The sequence below is a fragment of the Dama dama genome, chromosome 29 (genome assembly GCF_033118175.1).
Source record: "Dama dama isolate Ldn47 chromosome 29, ASM3311817v1, whole genome shotgun sequence".
Classification (NCBI taxonomy): Eukaryota; Metazoa; Chordata; class Mammalia; order Artiodactyla; family Cervidae; genus Dama; species Dama dama.
In genome coordinates this window covers 66,337,421-66,358,307 of record NC_083709.1, presented here as the reverse complement: position 1 = coordinate 66,358,307, position 20,887 = coordinate 66,337,421, and the positions used below count along the sequence as shown (strand labels likewise).

Genomic DNA, 20,887 nt, shown 5'->3' with positions numbered 1-20,887 from the left:
GGCCTCTTTAAGTCCTAATAAGGGAAGCTTTTCAAGAAGGCCTGGTTGTTCTTAGGCACCTAGTAAGGAGGGGTGGGGGTGGGTGTGTGTGTCCGTGTGTGTACAGCTGGAATGGAAAAAGCACACAGGAGCATCCAGTCACAGGAACAGACTCTGTTTTACTAAACCATCCACTGTTTTTCCTTCTTTCCAATGGGGGCTGTGACTGCGGCCCTGTGCTGCAGACTTCCTGCATCTTCTCCTTAGCGTGGGCTCCATTTCCCTGGGAGGAGCTAAGTTCCTTGTCCCTGTGTTCCAATTTAGGGGCTCCTCCCAGGCCTGACTGTCACCAGCCTCTTCCTCATCCTCCTCTATACAGAAGTCCTCGGCAAAGGGTATGCTGGCCTCTGTGAGGAGGGAGATCAGGCATGTTCCAGTTTCAGAGGCTTTGTCTCTACCTCCAGCAGACTGTCACCTCCCAACCCTGTACCTGGTTCTGGAACCTCCACACCCTTGTTCGGTTTGCTGTCTTGTAACAGCTGGTGGATAGTCTGTAGCTTCATGTGCAGAAGCTCCTGCTGGGCTCCAGCCAGGGTAGTCACACTGCAGACATGTCCATTCAGAGGCTGCCCAATCTCTGTCCCCACCTCTCCCACCCACCACAAGTTCTCTCTAGCCACAGGGTCATTGCTCTCCTTACCGCTCAAAAAGGGGGTCCAGCTGGGCCATCAGACTGTTCAGGTGTTGCTCTGTCTGGACAAGCTGTTGTGTCAGCTGGGCCAGCTGTTGCTCTGGGGGTATGGGAGAAAAGAGCAACGGTTACTTACTTTCTGCTGTCCCTTAATCCCCCACCAAGCACAGACCTCTGCAAAACCCACCTGACTGCAATGAATCCTTCTTGCCTTCCTCCTCTTGGAGAACAGCAGCCTCATCTTTCCCCTGCTGTGGAAAAAGGCAAGGGGGATACTGCAGCAACAAGGACCTCAATAACCTCAGTCTCCAAAGCCAGATAAAGGCCAAGGATAATTTCAGATAGACAAAGCTAGTAGATTTTTTTTTTTATCTCAGAGAATCATAATCATATCTATTCCAGCTCCTCACTCAGGACAGGAAGCAATATGTCAGTACCCCCCATGTGTGGTTGCTGTTCAATCTCCTAAAACACCTCCAGGAAGGAGAAGCTCTATTGTTTGATAAAGCTCTGGTTTAGTTTATACACAAAGCCAGACACAATCCATCACGTTATCTTCTTTTCATGGTGCTGAGTAGAGCCTTCCAAAATCATCTTTTCAACATGACAGCCCCTCAGGAATTTGAAGGCAACAGTCAAACTCCCTGTCTTCTCTGATTCAACAGCACCAATGTTTTTCAGTCAGTGCTCATTTGACATGGTTTTCTCTGGGTGCTTTACTCTGGTTTGCTGCTGTTAAGTCACTTCAGTCTTGTCCGACTCTGTGACCCCATAGACGGCAGCCCACCAGGCTCCCCTATCCCTGGGATTCTCCAGGCAAGAACACTGGAATGGGTTGCCATTTCCTTCTCCAATGCATGAACGTGAAAAGTGAGAGTGAAGTCGCTCAGTCGTGTCCAACTCTTAGTGAACCCATGGACCGCATCCTACCAGGCTCCTCCATCCATGGGATTTTCCAGGCAAGAGTACTGGAGTAGGGTGCCATTGCCTTCTCCGTTACTCTGGTTTAAGAGATGGCATTACCGACTCAATGGACATGAGTTTGAGCAAAGTCTGGGAGATGGTGAAGGACTGGGAAGCCTGACACGCTGCAGTCCATGATGTCGCAGAGTCAGACACAACTTAGTGACTGAACCACAGCAATGCTTTTAAAACAGTGCCCTCAAGAGAATTAAGTTTCTTTCAGACTATACTTGGGTCCAAGAATAGAATTTATCTATCCTTGTAAAATTTCACCATTAAATTCAGCCCCTCATCCTAGCCTGTTAAGTCTACTATGGATCATGATTAGCTAGCCCTCCTAGTTTCATGTCATCTCCAAATTGGCTCAGTCCTCTATTTCCCAATGTAAGTGATAGGGCCAGGGCTGAAGAGAAAGCCCTGGGAGGTACTACTTTCCATTTCAACAGTTTTAATCAACCAAAATGTACTGTCAGTTCACATTTCAGGGCCTCCTTCCCAAGGATAACTTGAGACTACTTAGTTCCTTGAACTCTTAAAAACTCTGGCTACAGTAATCAACTGCTCGTGCCAAGCTTGGAAACTCACGAGGAACCGTACTTACTATAGTATGGACATTTGCTGGGTTCAAATTTTAGCGCCACCAGTTACTATCTCTGCGTGACCTTGAGCAAGTGACAACCTCTTCAATGGATTGTTGGAAGGATTAAATGTGATGGTTACTGTTTAAAATTAACCAAGAGCCCTTCACATCCATTACCTCGCTGGATGCTTTAACTAACCCCATCATGTTGGAAAGTCAGGGAACTCCTATCTTCATTTTACAGAATGACGGGAAAACGTGTCTTGTTCTTGGTACCATGGCGCCCTCATCGAGATTCAGGGCCGGGCATCCCCACCCCTGACCGTCCCGCACCTGCAAACACTTGTACAGCACAAAAGCCACGGCGGCCGCGGTGTACAGCGCCCCCAAGGGCAGCGGCCCGGACCGAGCCCGCTCGCGCTGGTTCTCGGACGGCGGCGAGTGCCGCCCGGGTTCCGCGGCCCCAGGGCCGACCTGGGCGGCGTCGCCTGAGGAGGAGGGCAGAGGCGGGTCAGTACAGCTGGGGCTTGGGGCCCGGGGGCAGTCCCAGCCTCCCTCCAGCAGCCCTCGCTGGTACCTGGGTGTGCCCGGCGGTCGGGGCTGCCGCGGTCTCCGAGCACCTCGGGCAGCGCAGACACAAGTAGCAGCCCCAGCGTACCCGCGAGCGACACCACGCTCGCCATCGCAGGCCAACAGGGGGAGAAGGCGGCAGGCGCCGGCGTTGTGGACGCACCGGTGCACGCGCACGCAGGCGCGTCCCCCAGCTATTCCCACTCCGGGCCTCCCAGGGAGGTCACGCCCACCTAGCGTGTGGGCGGGGCCAGGCCTTATTTGCATAGGTCTGTGGGCTTAACTTAGTTCATTTGTGAAACTAGTTCATTCCTTATCCCTGGATAGGTATTCTGTTAGCCAGAATGTCTCCAGAAGCCTACATTCTTAGAAGGCGATACCGGGAAGTGGTTTTTAAGTGCTACGCCACCAATCTCCTCACCCTAACCGTAAAATAAATTTCCTTCTCGCGCTATAAAGAGCTTGAACGCGAGCGTGGGGCCGAGGTTCGTGCTGAAGGCCTGCTTCCTAGGCTACACACGGAGGACTAGTTCCTTGTTCGCGCCTAGGGGAAAGTCCCCGGACCTTAGGCAGAGAGTGCCACGCGCCCGTGCGCGTAGACTTACCCTGCTTCTCACGACTAAGCCCGCCAAGAAGCGATCCTCCTGCCCTCGGGGTGGGGAAGCCGAGCGGCGTGTTGCGGGGGTGTCATCCGTCAGCTGCTACAGTTACGCAGGCAGTGCGCCTCCACGCGCACCAACCTCACGGGGCTCATTCTCAGCACGGCTGCTTTTGCATTTTAGTAAAGCACGTCTCATTTTAAGCAGCGACTATATAGCCAGACACAAAATAACATTAACTGTCCCCGGGGCTGTTTCTGCACAGTTAACATCTATATACAACTTTCAGATCTCACTTTCCTCCTGTATGTGCGTGTTCCCTTCATAAGTGGAAGTGAAAGTCGCTCAGTCCTGTCCGACTCTTTGCGACCCCATGGACTATATACAGAACCCTTAACTTCTGCCTTATTCATCAGTGCAGCTATTGTACTTTCTTCAAACAACTATTGTACGTCAATTATATTTCAATAAACCATTTAAATTACTTAAAATTAACTAATCAACTAAAATTAATTACAAAAATAAAATACAGCTAGATTGTAAATTTCATGAGGGCAGGGGCCATGTCTCTTTTTCTTTACCATGTTATTCCTATAGCCTAGCACAGCACCTGATGCTAGCAGGCACTCAATGAATCCTTGTTGAATGAGATTAATGTGTTCAAAACGACCCAACAGGTAAATATAAAGTTTTTTAAAGAATGAGGAAACTAAGGTTCAGGAAGGTTAAGTTTGTAATCAGGTAAGAGGCTGGCAGAGATTTCAACCCTTTTCTGTCTGTCTGCATAAGATCTGCCACTCATCACCACCTATCCAGGCTCTCCTGCACCTCCTCCAGTCAGAGTTGAGTAATCTCTCTCCTTTCCACACTGTTTTTTTAATTGTCTAGGATACATAGTGCCCTATTTCTAATTAGACCAAGAACTCTTTGAGGCAAGAAACCATTTCCCACTCACATTTGTATCTCCAGAGCTTGGTATATAAGCAAGTAATTGGTACGTATGTATTAAACAAATGAGGTATAGGTGTGTTAAATAAATGAATGAAATACAGGTATATCTTTTTGTCCTTCCAGAAAGGGAGTGGGCAGGGCAGAGGGAGACCCTCACTCAGGATAGTTGTCCTGTCTAGCGGAATACCCAGAGGCAACCTGGCTTGGCAGTCCAAACCCTGACACTAAGCCAGTTGACATAATCAATGTAAACAAGTGATTCAGGCCAGTTGTAACATGATAAATGGCCCCCAGCTGATTGTTGCCTTTAGGGAATTCGGGCCCACTATTGCCCTTCTGATTTTTTTTCCAATAGATCAATGAATCGGGATTTCAAAAAACTGGAACTCCAGTTTTTAAGGTTGACAATGAATCAGTGGCATATGAGAGTCGCCTCAGTCATGTCCGGCTCTTTGCGACCCCATGGACTGTAGCCTGCCAGGCTCCTCTGTTCATGTAATTCTCCAGGCAAGAATACTGGAGAAGGTGCCATTTCCTTCTCCAAATAAATAGTAAATGAAACAAATTAACAGGGCCCAGAAAATAATAAGGGCCAGAAAATCAGACAGTGAATTATCTCTTTTATTGGAGTCTGTAGATATAATCATGACAATATAAAAAGAGTTAAAATTGAAGAGTTACATTACAGAACAAGAAAGGGTAATGAATTTCTTTGCTACATTATTGTACTTTTTGAGAAAGGGGTAAAAAACTTGTACCTACATAGTAACCTAGCTGAGTAATGAATAACTCTAATTTCTTTTTCTAAAGTTAACTTCTGAAAATTTGTCAAAAATAATTTTGGCATGTTCATATTCAATAGAGAATATAGCTACATTTGTCAATTTCTACCCATAGTTGATTAAAGAATACCTTTTATTAATTTTCATTTCAAAAAAGTTTCTTTCATATGAAGCAACAGACATACAAATGGGAAAAGAAAGTCTTAAACAAAGGGATGTTTGGCAGAGATTCATAAAAATTCCATTTCACAGTAAATTCCAGACATTTTCAATACAAACAAAAACTAAGTGGTCACCTAGAATGACAGAATTAAACTACTCAAGCTCTGTTTATTTGACTTTTCAATCACTTTTCAAATCATTGTTTGTTTTTAAATCTATTGGTTAGATGCAGGAATATATAATATCATAGGAGTTGGACACAGAAATTGTGCCCAAACCAAAGAACAATTAAAAACTGTTAAGAACTAATTCTGGATATAAACACATGTAGCTCAACCTTGTGTCAGGAGCCAGCTGTATACCTAGGATTATACAGCTGTATAACTAGGATTCTACAGATTAACTTCCATGCAGATTATAATATACACATTAAAAAAAAAATTTGGCTGTGCCAGTTCTTAGTTGCAACATTCAAACTCTTAGTTGCAGAACGTGAAACCTAGTTTCCTGACCAGGGATGGAACCTGAGCCCTTTGCACTGGGAGCATGGAGTCTTAACCACTGGACCACCAGGGAAGTTGTGGATTATAGTATTTTTAAAGGGTAAGTAACACAAGTGTGCTCATTTGAAGTTTTAGTTCAGTTTACTCGCTCAGTTGTGTCCGACTCTTTGCAACCCCATGGACTGCAGCACACCAGGCTTCCCTGTCCGTCACCAACTCCCAGAGCTTACTCAAACTCATGTCCATTGAGTCAGTGATGCCATTCAACCACCTCATCCTCTGTTGTCCCCTTTTCCTCCCACCTTCAATCTTTCCCAGCATCAGGGTCCTTTCAGATGAGTCAGTTTTTCCATCAGGTGGCCAAAGTATTGGAGTTTCAGCTTGAGCATCAGTCCTTCCAATGAATTTTACATATTTGAAATTTGAATTTTACATAGTATTAAAACTCACCAGTAACCACAACAATTTAGAACATATATCTACAAAATATTTTTCAGAGGGCTTCCCTGATGGTCCAGTAGTTCCGAATCGGCCTTGCAATGCAGGGGATATCAGTTCGATCCCTGGTCAGGAAGATGCCAGCGGAGCAACTAAGCCAGAGCACCACAACTACTGAGTCCTCGCTCTAGATGCCGAGAGCTGCAAGCACTGAAGCCCCTAGAGCCTGAACTCCGGCAGCAAGAGAAGGCACCGCATTGAGAAGCCTGAGCAACACGTTTAGATAAAGCCCATGCGCTGCAACGAAGACTCAGCACAGCCAAAAAATAATTTAAAATACATTTTTCAGAAAGGAATATTTTATCATTGATTTTTTCTTTTTTTTAGAATTGCTGGAACATGGTGATAATGAAAAGGACACTGACTTTTAGTGAGCTTTGTTTTTAAATTCTTTAGAAACAATACCCTCTTATTGATTGCTTAGAGTGGCAGGACCTCTGCTACCATGCCCACCTCAGGCACACTGCTACAGTGATTTTAAATCTTTGAAAAAAAAAAAACATCATATGGGCTAGACAAAACAGATCTCTGACCTCTGGTCTAAGGTTTATATTTGGAACTTAGAATCCCTCTTCCCACATCAGTAGCCTCCCATGTGGCTGAGCTGTCTCCCTTGGCCGCTCCCTGAAGTGTACAAGTGCAAACACGAGGCTGCTTCCCAGGACAGGACTGGGGCAGAGGTTTCTTTACTTCAACTAACTTTTGAGGTTCACAGTTCTTAGGGACAGCTTGGATGAACTGGACTGAAGGAGGGAATCAAGCTTCCTCTATCCCCTAAATCTATTACACCAGTAATAATAACAATAACAAAAGTCATTCCTAACACCTGTCCCTTGGTTGGGGGGCAGCCTCAGCATGTGGTGGGACTGTAGGCAGAAGGGGGCCTCCTCATCCCGTTTTCACTTTGTAGCATGCCCACTGAGGATTATGTCCTCCCTCTCCTTATTCTCTGCCAAGGGACTCAGCGCTGGAGAGAAGGGGCAGACACCCTGGGGCAGAAAGTAATCTCCAGCATGAGGCCTGGCTTGTCTTGTAGGTCCTGCCTCAGGCCACTTCTGGCCGCCTTGGGGTCTTCATGAGCTCACGTGCCCGGCACTCGGTAAACTCAGGCCTGCCTTTTTTCTGACTGAGAGGGGTACAGGGTACAGGGGAAGGGGGGGGGGGGGTGGGGGCGGAAGCTTAAGAGCTCCGGGCTGGCGCAGGTGCAGGCACAGGGCGGTGTCTTTGTTCTTCAACTCATCCCTCCCCTCCCCCTCCTCCCTTCCCCCTTCCTCCCCGGAAATCAGCGACTTTGCCACCACCGGTATTGAAGATGCTGAGCTGTGGGGGTCAGGCCCGGAGAGGGGTGGGAGTCAAGGGGGCTGCCACAGCTGTCAGATCATAAATCAGGCTGATCCTTTGGCTCCGGGCAGGATGTCTACAGCAGGCCAGGGCAGTTTCTGCAATTGCACGGAGAAGCTACTGCCCGGTGAGCTGGGCGGGGCAGGGGCAGGGGGAGGGGTCACGTGGCCCCGTGTCCCACTCGCCGGGCCCTGGAGGGTTAGGCTGGGCAGTAACACTCCCTCCCCTCTCTCTCACATCCACAGGAATCCCCTCTCTGAGCGACGGCTGGGGGCTGTGGGCCCTCTCAGGGGCTGTGACCCTGCTGCTCCTCATCTCGCTGGCTGTGCACTTGTTCCACTGGACCAGTGGCGGGAGCAGGAGCCACCCAGGACACGGACGGTGAGTGGGGGGCCAGAAAGACGGGCTGATGGAGAGTCCCCCCTTACCAACAAGCCGCCTCTCATCCCCTAAAATCTGTGTTGCAGCTCTGGGGAGTCTGTGGAAGACGTTCCTCTGTATGGGAACCTGCATTATCTGCAGACAGGTAGGAAGCTGGCCAAGGGGAGGGGTGCAAGTGGCCAGGTCCTGGGTGCAGGGGAAGAACAAGAAGTGACCAGGCTCCTGTTCCCTGCCCCAGGACGGCTGTCTCGGGAACCAGGGCCAGGCCCACAGGATGCAGCCCCTGGAGGCCCTGCCGGGGTGAGTCAGCTGTGGCTGAAGAGGGGAGGGAAGGTAGTGGGGGATTTCTCAAGGGTCCTGGGAGCTTCTAACAGCCTTGCATCTCCAGGCTGCAGAGGAGGTGATGTGCTATACCAGCCTGCAGCTGCGGCCTCCTCAGGGCTGGGTCTCCAGCCCTGGAAGCCCTATCAAGTACTCGGAGGTGGTGCTGGACTCCGAGCCAAAGCCCCAGGCCTCAGATCCTGAGCCAGAGCTCTACGCCTCTGTGTGTGCCCAGGGGCGCAGGGCCCGAGCTTCCTTTCCAGACCAGGCCTATGCCAACAGCCATCCCGCACCCAGCTGAGACAGGGGGCCTGGCGCATCCATCTCCCCAGCCTCCTTGGTTGCATGGGCTACTGCTACCCCATCTGGGGCCATGACTGTTTCCTGACCACCCCCTGAAGACAGACAGCCCTTCCTCAGTCACAGGAGTGATGGTCCCCGAACTTTCTATCTGAGCTGTGAGGGAGACCTCTCAGAGGAATGGCAGGCCCCGATTCTTGAGGATGGAGGAAGAAAAGGCAGTGGCCCCCATCTCCACCCCTTTTTTCCCCCTCTATCTGTTCCTCTCAAGCCCCAAACTCCAGATCCTTCCCATTCCACACCTTTTAGTCTACCCCTGACACCTCCGTGTCTTACACCAGAAGTGGGCAGTAGGGGAGGGGGAAAGAGTCTGCAAGGTCAGTGAGGGGTATCCTCCTCAGGAGCCCACAGGCTGGACGGGTCCTGGAATCCGGTGACCTGAGAAACCCAAGCCTGGTCTCTGACTTGAGAAGCCTGGCAGAACACCAGTCTCCATCCCTGCCGTCTCTGTCGTGTGCCAAAGTTTTTAAATAAAACTTCTGAAAAAAGCGTTTCGATTTGACCTAGAGAGTGAGACACACCTGCAACAGGCCCCACATGGTGGGCCTGCGAAATCTGCTCTCTGCGCAGAGCGCTTCTGGGAGCATCTACCTGGGAAAGAGGGGCCGTAGCATCACTGATGCAGGGGTGGGTCTTACAGGTGGGGGCCGGAGTGCAGTTGCTGCTAGACCGTCCCTAGGATTTGCACACAGAGCCTCTCCACTCCCATCACCTGGGGTCTGCAAGCTTCCCACCCTCTGACCTACCTGCCCAGGGCCATCACCCACCACCTAAGGTCTGGGCCATTTCCCCCTTCAGCCTTTGTCGATCTCCTGACAGACTTTACTGAGGTTTGAGCGGAAAAGAGGGAGAAGCTGAGGCTTTTACTTCCAAACTTCTCTCCTTTCCACTTAGAGTTCCAGAGAAAACCACAGAGTAGGTTTTCTAGGGTTCCTGGACCTTTGAGGACCCCAACCTGGGCCTCCCCAGAAGAGGGCCCGGTCGCGGTTAACAGCAGGCAGCTGGGGCTGCGTAGGAGGGAAGGTGGCTTTAGGGGCGGGTACCGGACGTGGGGAACCGCCGGCAGCTGGATGTGGGGTTCTAAGAGCTGCTGTGCTAAAGACGACTCGGTGTGCTTGCGGCCCAGGAGACATGAGACCCTGACCTTGGGAGACGCAAAGGCTGGGGTCCAGCCAACCTCCTGGGACGAGCCGGGAACCGCGGCGGAGGTCTCAAGAGCCCGCAATCCAGGCCGCAAACCACGGCCCCTAGACGCCGTGTCGTCGCGGGATTCACACAGCGCCCGCGGTCTCGGCTCGCTCAGGACTAAGCCGCGAGCGCCCCCTCCCTACGCGACGCGGCCTCGCCACCACCTCTGCGCAGGCCTAGTGCAGCTCGGCCCACAGCATGCTGGGAGATGTAGTCCCGACCGGACGGGACCGCCCTTCCGAGTCTCTCCTGGGACTTGGCTGAGCTCTGGCCGTGTGGTCTCAGAGAGGCGGCCGTCCGTCTGAAGCTGGGTGCTATATAAACTTTGTTCTCCTTCCAGTTACCAAAGCCTGGATCCTCTGCCTTCCCTTTCTTCTACAACTCTTGGATTTTTCTTACCTTCTCATCTCGTTTATCACCGAGACTCGTGCCCTAGCCTAGGTCCCCATGCCTGAACGCCAGGACTGTGGCAACTTACTGAGTGATCTCTGCATCTAGGAAATGAGTCGGGGCAGCCAGATCCGCCTCCGACACCTTCTAAGCGCCCCCCACCCCAGCCCCCGCCACGTCTCGTTAGCTGATCATGAAATAACTGACAGTTCTCGCCCCTTCTACAGCCCCAGGTGCTTTTCTTAGCAGCTTCCCTTCCCTCCCTGGTGTCTATTTCCAGCCCGAAGGAGCGCCTCGTCCTACGCAAACCCCCAGGAGTGGAGTCTTAGGGGAAGTCCCCGGGGCCGGGGTGGGTGTGTGTGTTTGGGGTGGGGGAGGGAGGTGCGTGTTGCGGGGGCTGGGGTGGAGTTGGGTGAGGTGGTGGTGGTCGCAGGAGGGCAGCCCAGCTTTCCCCCTCTTTCTGAGATTCCAGCTGGGAGGATAGGATTACGCTAAAGATGCGAAGAGGCAGGGTCTTTGGGACAATCAAAGGCGCAATCATCTTCATAACTCTGGGAGATGATGAAGGACAGGGAAGCCTGGCGTGCTGGTGGCAAAGAGTCACACAACTTAGCGACTGAACAACGAAGGAATTACTTCTAGGTGGGGAAGGGCCGCAGAAGCCCTTCAGCCAAGGTCCCTCCAGCGTTGACCTTGCTCTGCACTGTCAAGATGACCCTAAACTTACAAGCTAGTTTTGGCTACAAAGGAAGGGAAACAATGCTGAGACATGGAGACAGACCAAGTCTTAATGACTTCATTTGAAGCCTTGGATTCAGCCATGCCCAGAGCTAGACCAGCCTCCTCAACTTTTCGGTTCTGTAAGCTAATAAATTCCCTTTTTTGCATAATTCAGACTAAGTTGGATTTTTTTCTCTCTAGAAACCACAAGTTCTGACTAATTCTGTGGGGAAAGACCAGCTGATCAAGGCCAACTGAAGATGCTAAACCTCTGAGATCTTTCCTTATTGTTTAACTCCACCAACCACCCTCTGATTTAATAACTAAATATTCCATCTTGCCATTTGAGCCTAAGAGAGTTCTGCATATGGTGTGAGTTAATCTAGTCTCTCTCTTGCCAAGCTTTTACATTTCTAGATGTAAAGGAAGCTGAGAGACCTGACCCAAACTTATACCCACTGCAGAAATCACCCTATGAGCTTCCAGAGATTGGGAACTCACTTCCTTACCAAACACTGCTTCCACGCTTTCTTATTGTTATAGCTTCTTTTTTTAAGGAGAATATACTTCCCTGTTACTTTTGTCACCAGTTCTGCCCCCTGAGCTAGAGTTATACCGTCTTCTCCCTCCTGTACACGACAGCACTGGAGGAATTTGGAGCCAGCCTTGATGGATGGCCGAGGTCTCCCCCCTCCACCACCACTTCGTCCCAGGAAGCGCTTTCTAAAGTTCCTTTTACAGTTCTTTTGTAGACCATATTTGCAGCCTACTCATCCTAAGAAGTGGGGGCCCATCTCTTTATTGGGCACTTAATCTACAGGACCTTTGTTGTAAAGGAATACACTCATTTAGCCTAGCTTAAGTAAAGGGGTGTTTATTGTAAGGACACCTGGGTAATTAAGAGGCTAGATGGAATGGGAATCCCATAACAGTGTCTGTGATCTGACTGGGCATATGCAGACTGTTATTATCTCTGATTCTGGCATCACTGGGGACCTTGGTGACAGGAGGATGTGGGTCTTCACACTCCTTCTCCTCCAGCCCTGTGAATCACTCTGTCTCTGCTTCTTTTATTTTTCCCCCAAATTTCTTACCACTTTGCTAACCTGCTTCCTATCCCTTAATGTGTATTCTCTACTTCATGCTTCTGCTTCCTCACAACAGTTTTCTATTTCCTCCTCTGTCTCATGATCTCAGTTACATGTTTAATTATAGGAATAATGTGAACACATGATTAAAAAAATAAAACAGATCTAAAGGGTATACAACAGTGGTTCTCAACCAGAAGTAACTCTGACAACCCCAGGGGACATTTGGCAATATCCGGAGACAGTTTTGGTTCACAGCTGGAGAGGGAGTGCTGTCAGCCTGTAGTGGGTGGAAGCCAGGGATGCTGCTCAACACTCAGATCAGTCACTCACAGCAGACAATTGCTGGCCCCCGAAGTTAAAAGTGCCAAAGTTGAGAACTCCTACTAGAGGGGGAAAAAACAAAGTAAAAGGCCATCCCCCGCCCACCTCATTCCTACGCCCAGGTGTACCTCCCAGAGGTACCTACCGTTCATGGCTTCTATTTTTAAGTCTTCGGTAAACATCATTGTGCGCCTGTTCGAAGTTGCTGCAGCCATGTCCCACTCTTGGTGATCCTATGGACTGTAGCCCACCAGCCTCCTCTGTCCGTGAGATTCTCCAGGTGAGAATACTGGAATGAGCTGCCATGCCCTCCTCCAGGTGATTCCCCAACCCAGGGATTGAGCCCAGGTCTGTGGCTCCTACATTGCAGGTGGATTCTTTACCACTGAGCCACCACGGGGGAAACCCAGAATATCACTGTATCTGTCAATTAGACTACCCAGAGTGAGGAGATTCTGGGCATGTAGCAACCCTACGGGAGCTTCCACACCTCTCTGGCAACTCTCAGCTACAGGTGATAAACTTTACATGGGCTCTCCTGAACTGGCTGAGACAACTCCCTGCAGACAAGTTTCTGGAGAGCAGCCTCAGGACAGCAGGAAGTCTCAGAACAGTCGGTTCCCCAAGAACAATGAATGGCTTAGCCGAGTTTCCCTGACTCTCCAAAAAACTCATGGTGGGATCAGCTTTCTCAGTCCTTGAGGCTGGGAGAATGCAAGCAAACCAGAGGGCAGACAGACCTGCTAGAGGAAACAGACAAACCTCTTACTGAAAAAATGAGAGCCTGGAGGAGATGTGTGTGAAACTCAAACACAAAAGATTTCCCTGAACCTGGAAATATGTTATCAAAACTAAAAATGTTCATAGATAAAGCAAAGGTGAAGCTAAAACTCAAAAACAGGTCTAGAAAAATCAAATAGATGAAATATCTCAAAACATGTAACAAAAACACGTGGATGCAAATCAGGTGGTCAAAGATGGGAAACTGGAACAGACCCAGGAGAGTTAACTGCAAATTCTATGAGTTCCTGGAGAAAAAGGAACAGGAGAGGAGAGGTCATAATTAAATCAGTTCAGTTCAGTTCAGTTCAGTTGCTGAGTTGTGTCCAACTCTTTGTGACCCCTTGGACTGCAGCACGCCAGGCCTCCCTGTCCATCACCAACTCCCGGAGTTTACTCAAACTCCTGTCCATTGAGTCGGAGATGCCATCCAACCATCTCATTCACTGTCGTCCCCTTCTCCTCCCGCCTTCAATCTTTCCCAGGACCAGTGTCTTTTCAAATGACCCTTCGCATTAGGTGGCCAAAGTATTGGAGTTTCATCTTCAGCATCAGTCCTTCCAATGAATATTCAGGACTGATTTCCTTTAGGATGGACTGGTTGGCTCTCCTTGCTATCCAAGGGACTCTTAAGAATCTTCTCCAACACCACAGCTCAAAAGCATCAATTCTTCGGTGCTCAGCTTTCTTTAAAGTCCAACTCTCACATCCATACATGAACACTGGAAAAACCACAGCTTTAACTAGACGGACCTTTGTTGGCAAAGTAATGTCTCTGCTTTTTAATATGCTATCTATATTGGTCATAGTTTTCTTCCAAGGAGCAAGCGTCTTTTAATTTCATGGCTGCAGTCACCATCTGCAGTGATTTTGGAGCCCCCCAAAATAAAGTCTGTCACTGTTTCCACTGTTTCCCCATCTACTTGGCATGAAGTGATGGGACCAGATGCCATGATCTTAGTTTTCTGAATGTTGAGTTTTAAGCCAATTTTTTCACTCTCACTTTCATCAAGAGGCTCTTTAGTTCTTCACTTTTTGCCACATCCATTGGATCATTGAAAAAGCAAAAGAGTTCCAGAAAAACATCTACCTCTGCTTTATTGACTGTGCCAAAGCCTTTGACCATGTGGATCACAACAAACTGTGGAAAATTCTTAAAGAGATGGGAATACCAGACCACCTGACCTGCCTCCTGGGAAATCTGTATGCAGGTCAAGAAGTAACAGTTAGAACTGGACGTGGAACAACAGCCTGGTTCCAAATCAGGAAAGGAGTACGTCAAGGTTGTATAGTGTCACCCTGCTTATTTAACTTATATGCAGAGTACATCATGAGAAATGCTGGGCTGGATGAAGCATAAGCTGGAATCAAGATTGCCAAGAGAAGGGGACTTCCCTGGTGGTTCAGTGGCTAAGACTCTCTGCTTCCAATGCAGGGGGCCCGGGTTCAAACCCTGGTCAGGGAACAAGATCCCATGTGCTCTAACTAAGTCTCTGTAACTAAGACCTCATGCAGTCAAATAAATAAATATATATTTTTAAAAAGATTGCCGAGAGAAATATCAATAACCTCAGATATGCAGATGACACCACACTTATGGCATGATTAAATAGTAGATGAAATATCCCTGAGCTGAAGAAAGACTTAAGTTACAGACTGGATCTATAGGAAAAGACACACTTATGAAGGCAGTTGAAAGGCACAAACTTCCAGTTATAAGATAAATACTAGGAATATAATGTACCACATGATAAATATAATTAAGTCTGCTGTGACATATGAAAGTTGTTAAGAGAGTAATTCTAAGAGTTATCACAGGAAAACATTTCTAAATACTTTAAATTTGTATCCATATGAGATGATGAATGTTCACTAAACTTATTGTAATAATCATTTCATGATGTATGTACATAAAATCTTTATTTGTATACCTTAAACTTATAATGTTAATTATATCTTAGTAAAACTAGAAGAAAAACCACACACTTGGCTGTACAGAATTGAAAATTTCTAAGCTCTAAGGATATGGGAACTCATACATTTTTAGGCAGAAAGAAGTTCCTTTCTTCTTATCTGCTACTTTGCAAGTTAAAAGACAGCAAAATTGAATGTGGGCTAATGAAAGAAAAGGCCTGCAATCCAGAATCAGCCAAGGAAGAAAGAAAGGTATTTGAAAATTTGCAAAAATCACTCAGTATCTTATGTGAGAAATACTTTTAAGATTTTAATGAAACAACAAATGAATCGGAACAGAGACTTCAAGATAGGGGAAGATAAAGAGGAAAGAAAGCAGTGGGGAGCAACGAACCATGACCTATATATTTATACCTATATGTGTATTTATAACATGTAATAAATTGCTAAATAAGGACTCTTGAAACAGATGTGAGGGGCACACTTCGGAACACTCTGTGAGGGAAATTCTAATAAGGACTAAATTACATCAATAAAACTCTGGAATCAGGTGGTGGGAATAAGGGGAAGGTAAGTGTTCTAGTACCTAAAGGGGGAGGGGTTAGGAGGATGAAAGGGGAGAGAGGGGGCGGGGAAAATAAGGAAGTGCAAGATAAACTGAGTAGGGTGGAAATAGCTGTTCTGGGTTCACACACGGAAGAGGCATGTGTGCCTATATAGAGCGCAGGGCAGGAATTGTTGTTATTGCAGTTGTTTAGTTGCTAAGTTGTGTCCAACACTTTTGCAACCCCATGGACTGTAGCCCGCAAGTTCCCTCTGTCCATGGGATTTCCCAAGCAAGAATACTGGAATGGGTTGCCATTTCCTTCTCCAGGGGATCTTCCCCACCCAGGGATGGAACCGACGTCTCCTGCATTGCAGGCAGAGTCTTTACTGCTGAGCCACCAGGGCGAGGGATGATAACTATTAATAGAAGGATAAACTCCAAATAACAAAGGGGAAAAATGAACAGCCATTCATTCATTCCAGCAAAGGTAAAGAGAAGAAGAGTTCACAACAGTGTTCAGAAATTTAAAATAAGTAAGGTGGAAATTATAAATCAAATACATCACTCATTACAGTAAATATGAGTGGACTGAATTCCTCCATTAAAAGGCTGTCAGATTTTGTTATAAATCAAATTCTGGTTCACAGTATTTAAAATAAACACACTTTTAAAAAGTGGTAAAGAAACGTTCAAAATAAGGATATGGGAAAGTGATATTAAGCGAATAAACAGAAAGCAGGGGTAAAGCTGATCTCCAACAAAGAGAACTGAGGTTCAGGCTGAAACTGCTGTGAAGACTGCCCACAAAGTGGTAGCAGGCTCTTCTCTTTCTTGGCTGTGGTTACACGGCCAAGTACATACGGTAAAACTCATCGGCTTGCACGCTTAAAACTGATAACATTTCATGTGTGTAAAAGATTTTAACATGTGTAAATTGCAATTCAGTAAAGTTGGCTTTAAAAAGAGAACAAAACTACTGTGTTCACAAAATTTAAATGCTGAATGAAAAAACAGTGTAATGCCAGAAACCCTCTCAATTGCCCTGCATCCTATATTATTCAGTCTAGCCCTGAAGTACCGTAAAGATACCAAGCTTTAAAAAACAAAAAAAAGAGGAAAAATAAAGGGATTACTTATTTCAAGAAATTAGAAAAATAACAAGAAAAGAAACCAAAGTATCAGGAAATAACAAATGCTGACATGAATGGAATGGAAAATAAACAAAAATACTAAAAAGCATACACTTTTTTAAAAAGTTCTTTAAAAGGGCTAATAAAATAGAAAAACATCTTGCAAGCATAAGTAAAGAGAAAATAAGAGAGTTAAAAATAGAAAAGATTAGTTAGAGGAAGAAAACATTATTATAGATAGAAGAGAGGAAGAGTTGTTTAAAAGATTTATTTAAATTTATTTAAAATTTAACTTAATATTCCTCAACAGCCAATTTGAAATTTTAGAGGGAATGGATACATTTCAGGAAAAATATAAATTAGCAAAATTGACCCAAAAGAGAAAAGTTTGAAAAGCTCAACTAATCTTAGAAAAAAGTAGAATAGAAAGGTGATTAGGGATCTACCTTTGAAAAAGACTGCATTTAATTGGTGCCACAACTGAGTATTATCTAACCATCAATAAGAGTAATTCCCATGCTATTTCCATAGTCAAGATTATGGAAAAAAAGAAGAAAGTCTCCCATATTTAATAAACAGAGCCAGTATAACTTAATACCATCCCCAGTAAAAACTCTAAGTAAAAAGTATTTGCTGCTAGGAAACCCTAACAGCAAATATTGTCCTTAATAGTGAAACACTAAAATCACAATTTTGAAATAAAAATTTAGACAGAAATGCCTGCTATTACCCTTGTTTATCATATCTTGGAAGTTTTACCAAATGCAGTAAAACAAGAGAATGGATTAGTGTGATTATCTGAAAAATTATAAAGCTGTCTATCGTTTTTGCTGATATGATTGTATTATCAAAAACTTCAAGACGAGTAAAAAAAAAAACTAGTAAAAAGACAACACTGGGGCCTGGTGATCTAGTGCTTAAGAATTGCCTGCCAATGCAGGAGACACAAGTTTGATCCCTGGTCAGGGAAGAGCCCGCATGCACTTGGAGCAACCAAGCCCATGCACCGCAACTGCGGAGCCTGTGCTTGAGAGCCCACGAGCTGCAACCACCGAGGACCACGTGCCTAGATCCCTTACTCCACAACAAGAGAAGCCACGCAGTTCGAGGCCCGCCCTCCTCCCCTCCCTCACTGCAAATGAGCGAGAGGCCACTTGCAGCAACGAAGACCCAGGGCAGCCAAAAACAAAGACGTAAACCAAGTAGATATGTATGTATTTATATATATACATATATAGTGTGTATATATAAACACAATACAATTAGGAGAGTTGACTGGATACAAGATAAAATAATGAAAACAAATTGCTTTTTACCTCAGTTCAGTTCAGTCAGTCATGTCTGACTCTTTGTGATCCCATGGACTGCAGCACACCAGGCTTCCCTGCCCTTCCCCATCTCCCAGAGCTTGCTCAAACCCATGTCCATTGAGTCGGTGATGCCATCCAACCATCTCATCCTCTGTCGTCCCCTTCTCCTCCTGCCCTCAATCTTTCCCAGCATCAGGGTCTTTCCCAAAGAGTCAGCTCTTCTCATCAGGTGGCCAAAGTATTGGAGCTTCAGCTTCAGCATCAGTCTTCCCAATGAATATTCAGGGTTGATTCCCATTAGAATTGACTGGTTTGATCTCCCCGGCAGTCCAAGGGACTCTCAAAAGTCTTTTCTAACACTGCAGTTCAAAAGCATCAGTTCTTCAGTGATCAACCTTCTTTATGGTCCAACTCTCACATCCATATATGACTACTGGAAAAAACCACAGCTTGACTATATAGACCTTTGTTGGCAAAATAATGTCTCTGCTTTTTAATATGCTTTTTTCTTACTCTAGCAATAAACTCAGCTTAAACTGAAAATGGGGAGATATGCAATTTATAGTTATAAAATAATCAAATTCTTAGAATAACAACAACTATAGTCAGCATCATAATTCCATGCACTCTTCTAAGCAATCCTCACAACACCCTCTTGAGATAGATTACTACTGCCAATCTTGATTTGCAGAAAGGAACACTGAGGAATGGGGAGATTAAGTGCTTTACCCTGTATCACTAGCTAGTAATGCATGAAGAGTTGAAATTTGAATTCTAGTAGCTGGCACTGAGATAACCCTTGTAACCACTATAATATTGTATGTTAATTTTAAAAATCGACATATAACATTATATTAGTTTCAGGTATATAACATGATTTGATATTTGTATATATTGTGAAATGATCACCACAGTACCTCTAGTCAACATCCATCACTGCACATAGTTTTTTTTTTTTTTCTTGTGATGAAAACTTTTAAGATCTACTTACAAAAGCAAAAACAAAAACAAAACAAAACAAAACAAAAGATCTACTTACTCTCTTAATAGGAACCTACCGTATAGTACTAGGGACTCTACTCAATACTCTGTAATGGCCTATACGGGAATAGAATCTAAAAAAGAGTGGGTATATGCATATATATAACTGATTTACTTTGCTGGACAGCAGAAGCTAACACAACATCGTAAATCAACTATACTCCAATAAAAATTAACTGTAAAAAACCTTAGTAACTTTTAAATATACAAAAGAGTATCCCTGGTGTCTCAGACGGTAAGAATCTGTCTGCAATGCAGGAGACCCAGGTTTGATCCCTGGATTGAGAAGATCCCCTGGAGAAGGGAATGGCTATCCACTCAAATATTCTTGCCTGGAGAATCCCACGGACAAAGGAACCTGGCAGGCTGCAGGCCGTGGGGATGAAAAGAGCCTGCCGTGACTGAGCCACTAACACTTTCACTTTCACAATATTATTAACTACAGTCATCATGCTGTACCTTACATTCCCAGGACTTCTTTTTAAAGTCTTTATTCAATTTGTTACAATACTGCTTCTGCCTTATGTGTTGGTTTTTTGGCCGCTAGGCGTGTGGGATCTTAGCTCCCTGACCAGGGATTGACCCTCCCCTCCTGCATTGAAAGACAAAGTCTTAACCACTGGACCACCAGGGAAGTCCCTAATTTTTTTATTTTTTTAATTGACTGGAAGTTTTATAGTGTGTAAATTTAGTCAAGAATTGACTTCATACACACTCATATGAAGTTATACAATATAAGATGCAAAGTGAGAGTGGGACAGACAGAAAATCAGCCCTCTCCCAGGGAGGGAGAGTGCTGAGTCCTAACCACTAGACAACCAGGGAACTGTCAACCATCTCCTTGGAAGGGAAGATAAAGTATCAGAAGAAGGGACTTCCCTAGCGGCCCAGTGGTTAAAAATCCACCTTCCAATGCAGGGGAAGTGGGTTCCATCCCTGACTGGGGAAACTGAGATCCCACATGCCATCAGGGCAACAAAAAAACTTCCTCATGACTCAACCAAGATCTCACGTGCCGCAACTGAGACCTGATGCAGCTGAATAAAGAAATAAATATGTTTTTTAAAAACCAGAAAAAAGTCAATTCTCCCCAAATTAAAGTATACCGTTAGTTAATATAGCACCAATTTGTATCTCAAAGAACAGTCAAGGACAAACATCTTTTTAAAAAGAAATAGATTTGTCTTACCAAATAGATCAGAACATGTGCCAAGAAGACTAGTTAATCAAATCAATAAGTAGAAGGGAATCAATAAGTAAATAGGAATCAAAAATTAGGTATTTATGTATATCAGAACATGGCAATTCACTTCATTGGAGAAAGTAAGGATGACATTAAGAGACGGCCCTGGAACAGGTGGCTGTCCTTACTGAGAGCCAATGCCCAGCTGGGACTGCGTACCTGCTGGGCTTTTGTTCCAAAGCGGTGGTGCCTCGTGGGGGAGAACACAGCTTCTCTTGCAGGACACTCACAGCATCAAAACTCAGGTGCTGAGACACTGACTTGCGTTGCAGGCTGTCCCTGTGGGTTCTGGTCTAGCCTTTCTCCCCTATTTTTCATCCACCTGCTTCCCAGTTGCCTGCCCTGCAGACCCCACACTCCAGCATCAGAAGCAAAGATAACAGCCTTCCATAGACTGTCTAGCTCTTAGAGTTAGTTGCTCGGTTGTTTCTGACTCTTTGCGACCCCATGGACCAAATAGCCTGCGAGGTGCCTCTGTCCTTGGGATTTCCCAGGCATGAATACTGGAATGGGTTGCTATTTCCTTATCGA

At 46.1% G+C, this 20,887-nt stretch overlaps 2 protein-coding genes and 1 long non-coding RNA gene across 5 annotated transcripts in view; 1 reads left to right on the top strand and 2 right to left on the bottom strand.

Moving 5' to 3' along the window:
* Positions 1-133: 133 nt before the first annotated feature.
* On the bottom strand, positions 134-2,960 carry CCDC107 (coiled-coil domain containing 107). 2 transcript variants are annotated; one of them, XM_061132615.1, is made up of 6 exons: positions 2,791-2,960; positions 2,547-2,701; positions 858-921; positions 680-770; positions 470-582; positions 134-386 (listed from the first exon to the last, which is right to left on the bottom strand). In XM_061132615.1, the coding sequence occupies exons 1-6, from the start codon at positions 2,894-2,896 to the stop codon at positions 139-141; spliced, it is 777 nt and encodes a 258-aa protein (XP_060988598.1). In that variant the 5' UTR covers positions 2,897-2,960; the 3' UTR covers positions 134-138. The 2 variants fall into 2 exon arrangements, with proteins under 2 accessions (XP_060988598.1, XP_060988599.1); XM_061132616.1 differs by having other exon boundaries at positions 858-918.
* A 4,583-nt stretch (positions 2,961-7,543) lies between these two features.
* On the top strand, positions 7,544-9,190 carry SIT1 (signaling threshold regulating transmembrane adaptor 1). Its single transcript, XM_061132461.1, has 5 exons — positions 7,544-7,746; positions 7,865-8,000; positions 8,087-8,145; positions 8,239-8,300; positions 8,389-9,190. Exons 1-5 carry the CDS (start codon positions 7,692-7,694, stop codon positions 8,620-8,622), a joined length of 546 nt encoding a protein of 181 aa, XP_060988444.1. The 5' UTR covers positions 7,544-7,691; the 3' UTR covers positions 8,623-9,190.
* A 2,662-nt stretch (positions 9,191-11,852) lies between these two features.
* Positions 11,853-20,887, bottom strand: part of LOC133048966 (uncharacterized) — an 18,322-nt gene continuing 9,287 nt past the window's right edge. The window contains exons 4-5 of one of the 2 annotated variants that reach the window (XR_009691158.1): positions 12,537-13,419; positions 11,853-12,453 (exon numbers count right to left, since the gene is read on the bottom strand). This is a non-coding gene — a long non-coding RNA (uncharacterized LOC133048966). Of the gene's footprint in view, positions 12,454-12,536; positions 13,420-17,140; positions 18,506-20,887 lie in introns of those variants that run through there. The other variant, XR_009691157.1, reaches the window with a different exon arrangement.

Coding starts and splice junctions, on each gene's coding strand:
- SIT1 (XM_061132461.1), top strand. CDS start 7,692: ATGTCTACAGCAGGCCAGGGCAGTTTCTGCAATTGCACGGAGAAGCTA. Junction 7,747..7,864: donor CACGGAGAAGCTACTGCCCG/GTGAGCTGGGCG, acceptor TCACATCCACAG/GAATCCCCTCTCTGAGCGAC. Junction 8,146..8,238: donor CCTGCATTATCTGCAGACAG/GTAGGAAGCTGG, acceptor TCCCTGCCCCAG/GACGGCTGTCTCGGGAACCA.
- CCDC107 (XM_061132615.1), bottom strand. CDS start 2,896: ATGGCGAGCGTGGTGTCGCTCGCGGGTACGCTGGGGCTGCTACTTGTG. Junction 2,702..2,790: donor CGACCGCCGGGCACACCCAG/GTACCAGCGAGG, acceptor CCTCCTCCTCAG/GCGACGCCGCCCAGGTCGGC. Junction 583..679: donor CTGGACCCCCTTTTTGAGCG/GTAAGGAGAGCA, acceptor ACATGTCTGCAG/TGTGACTACCCTGGCTGGAG.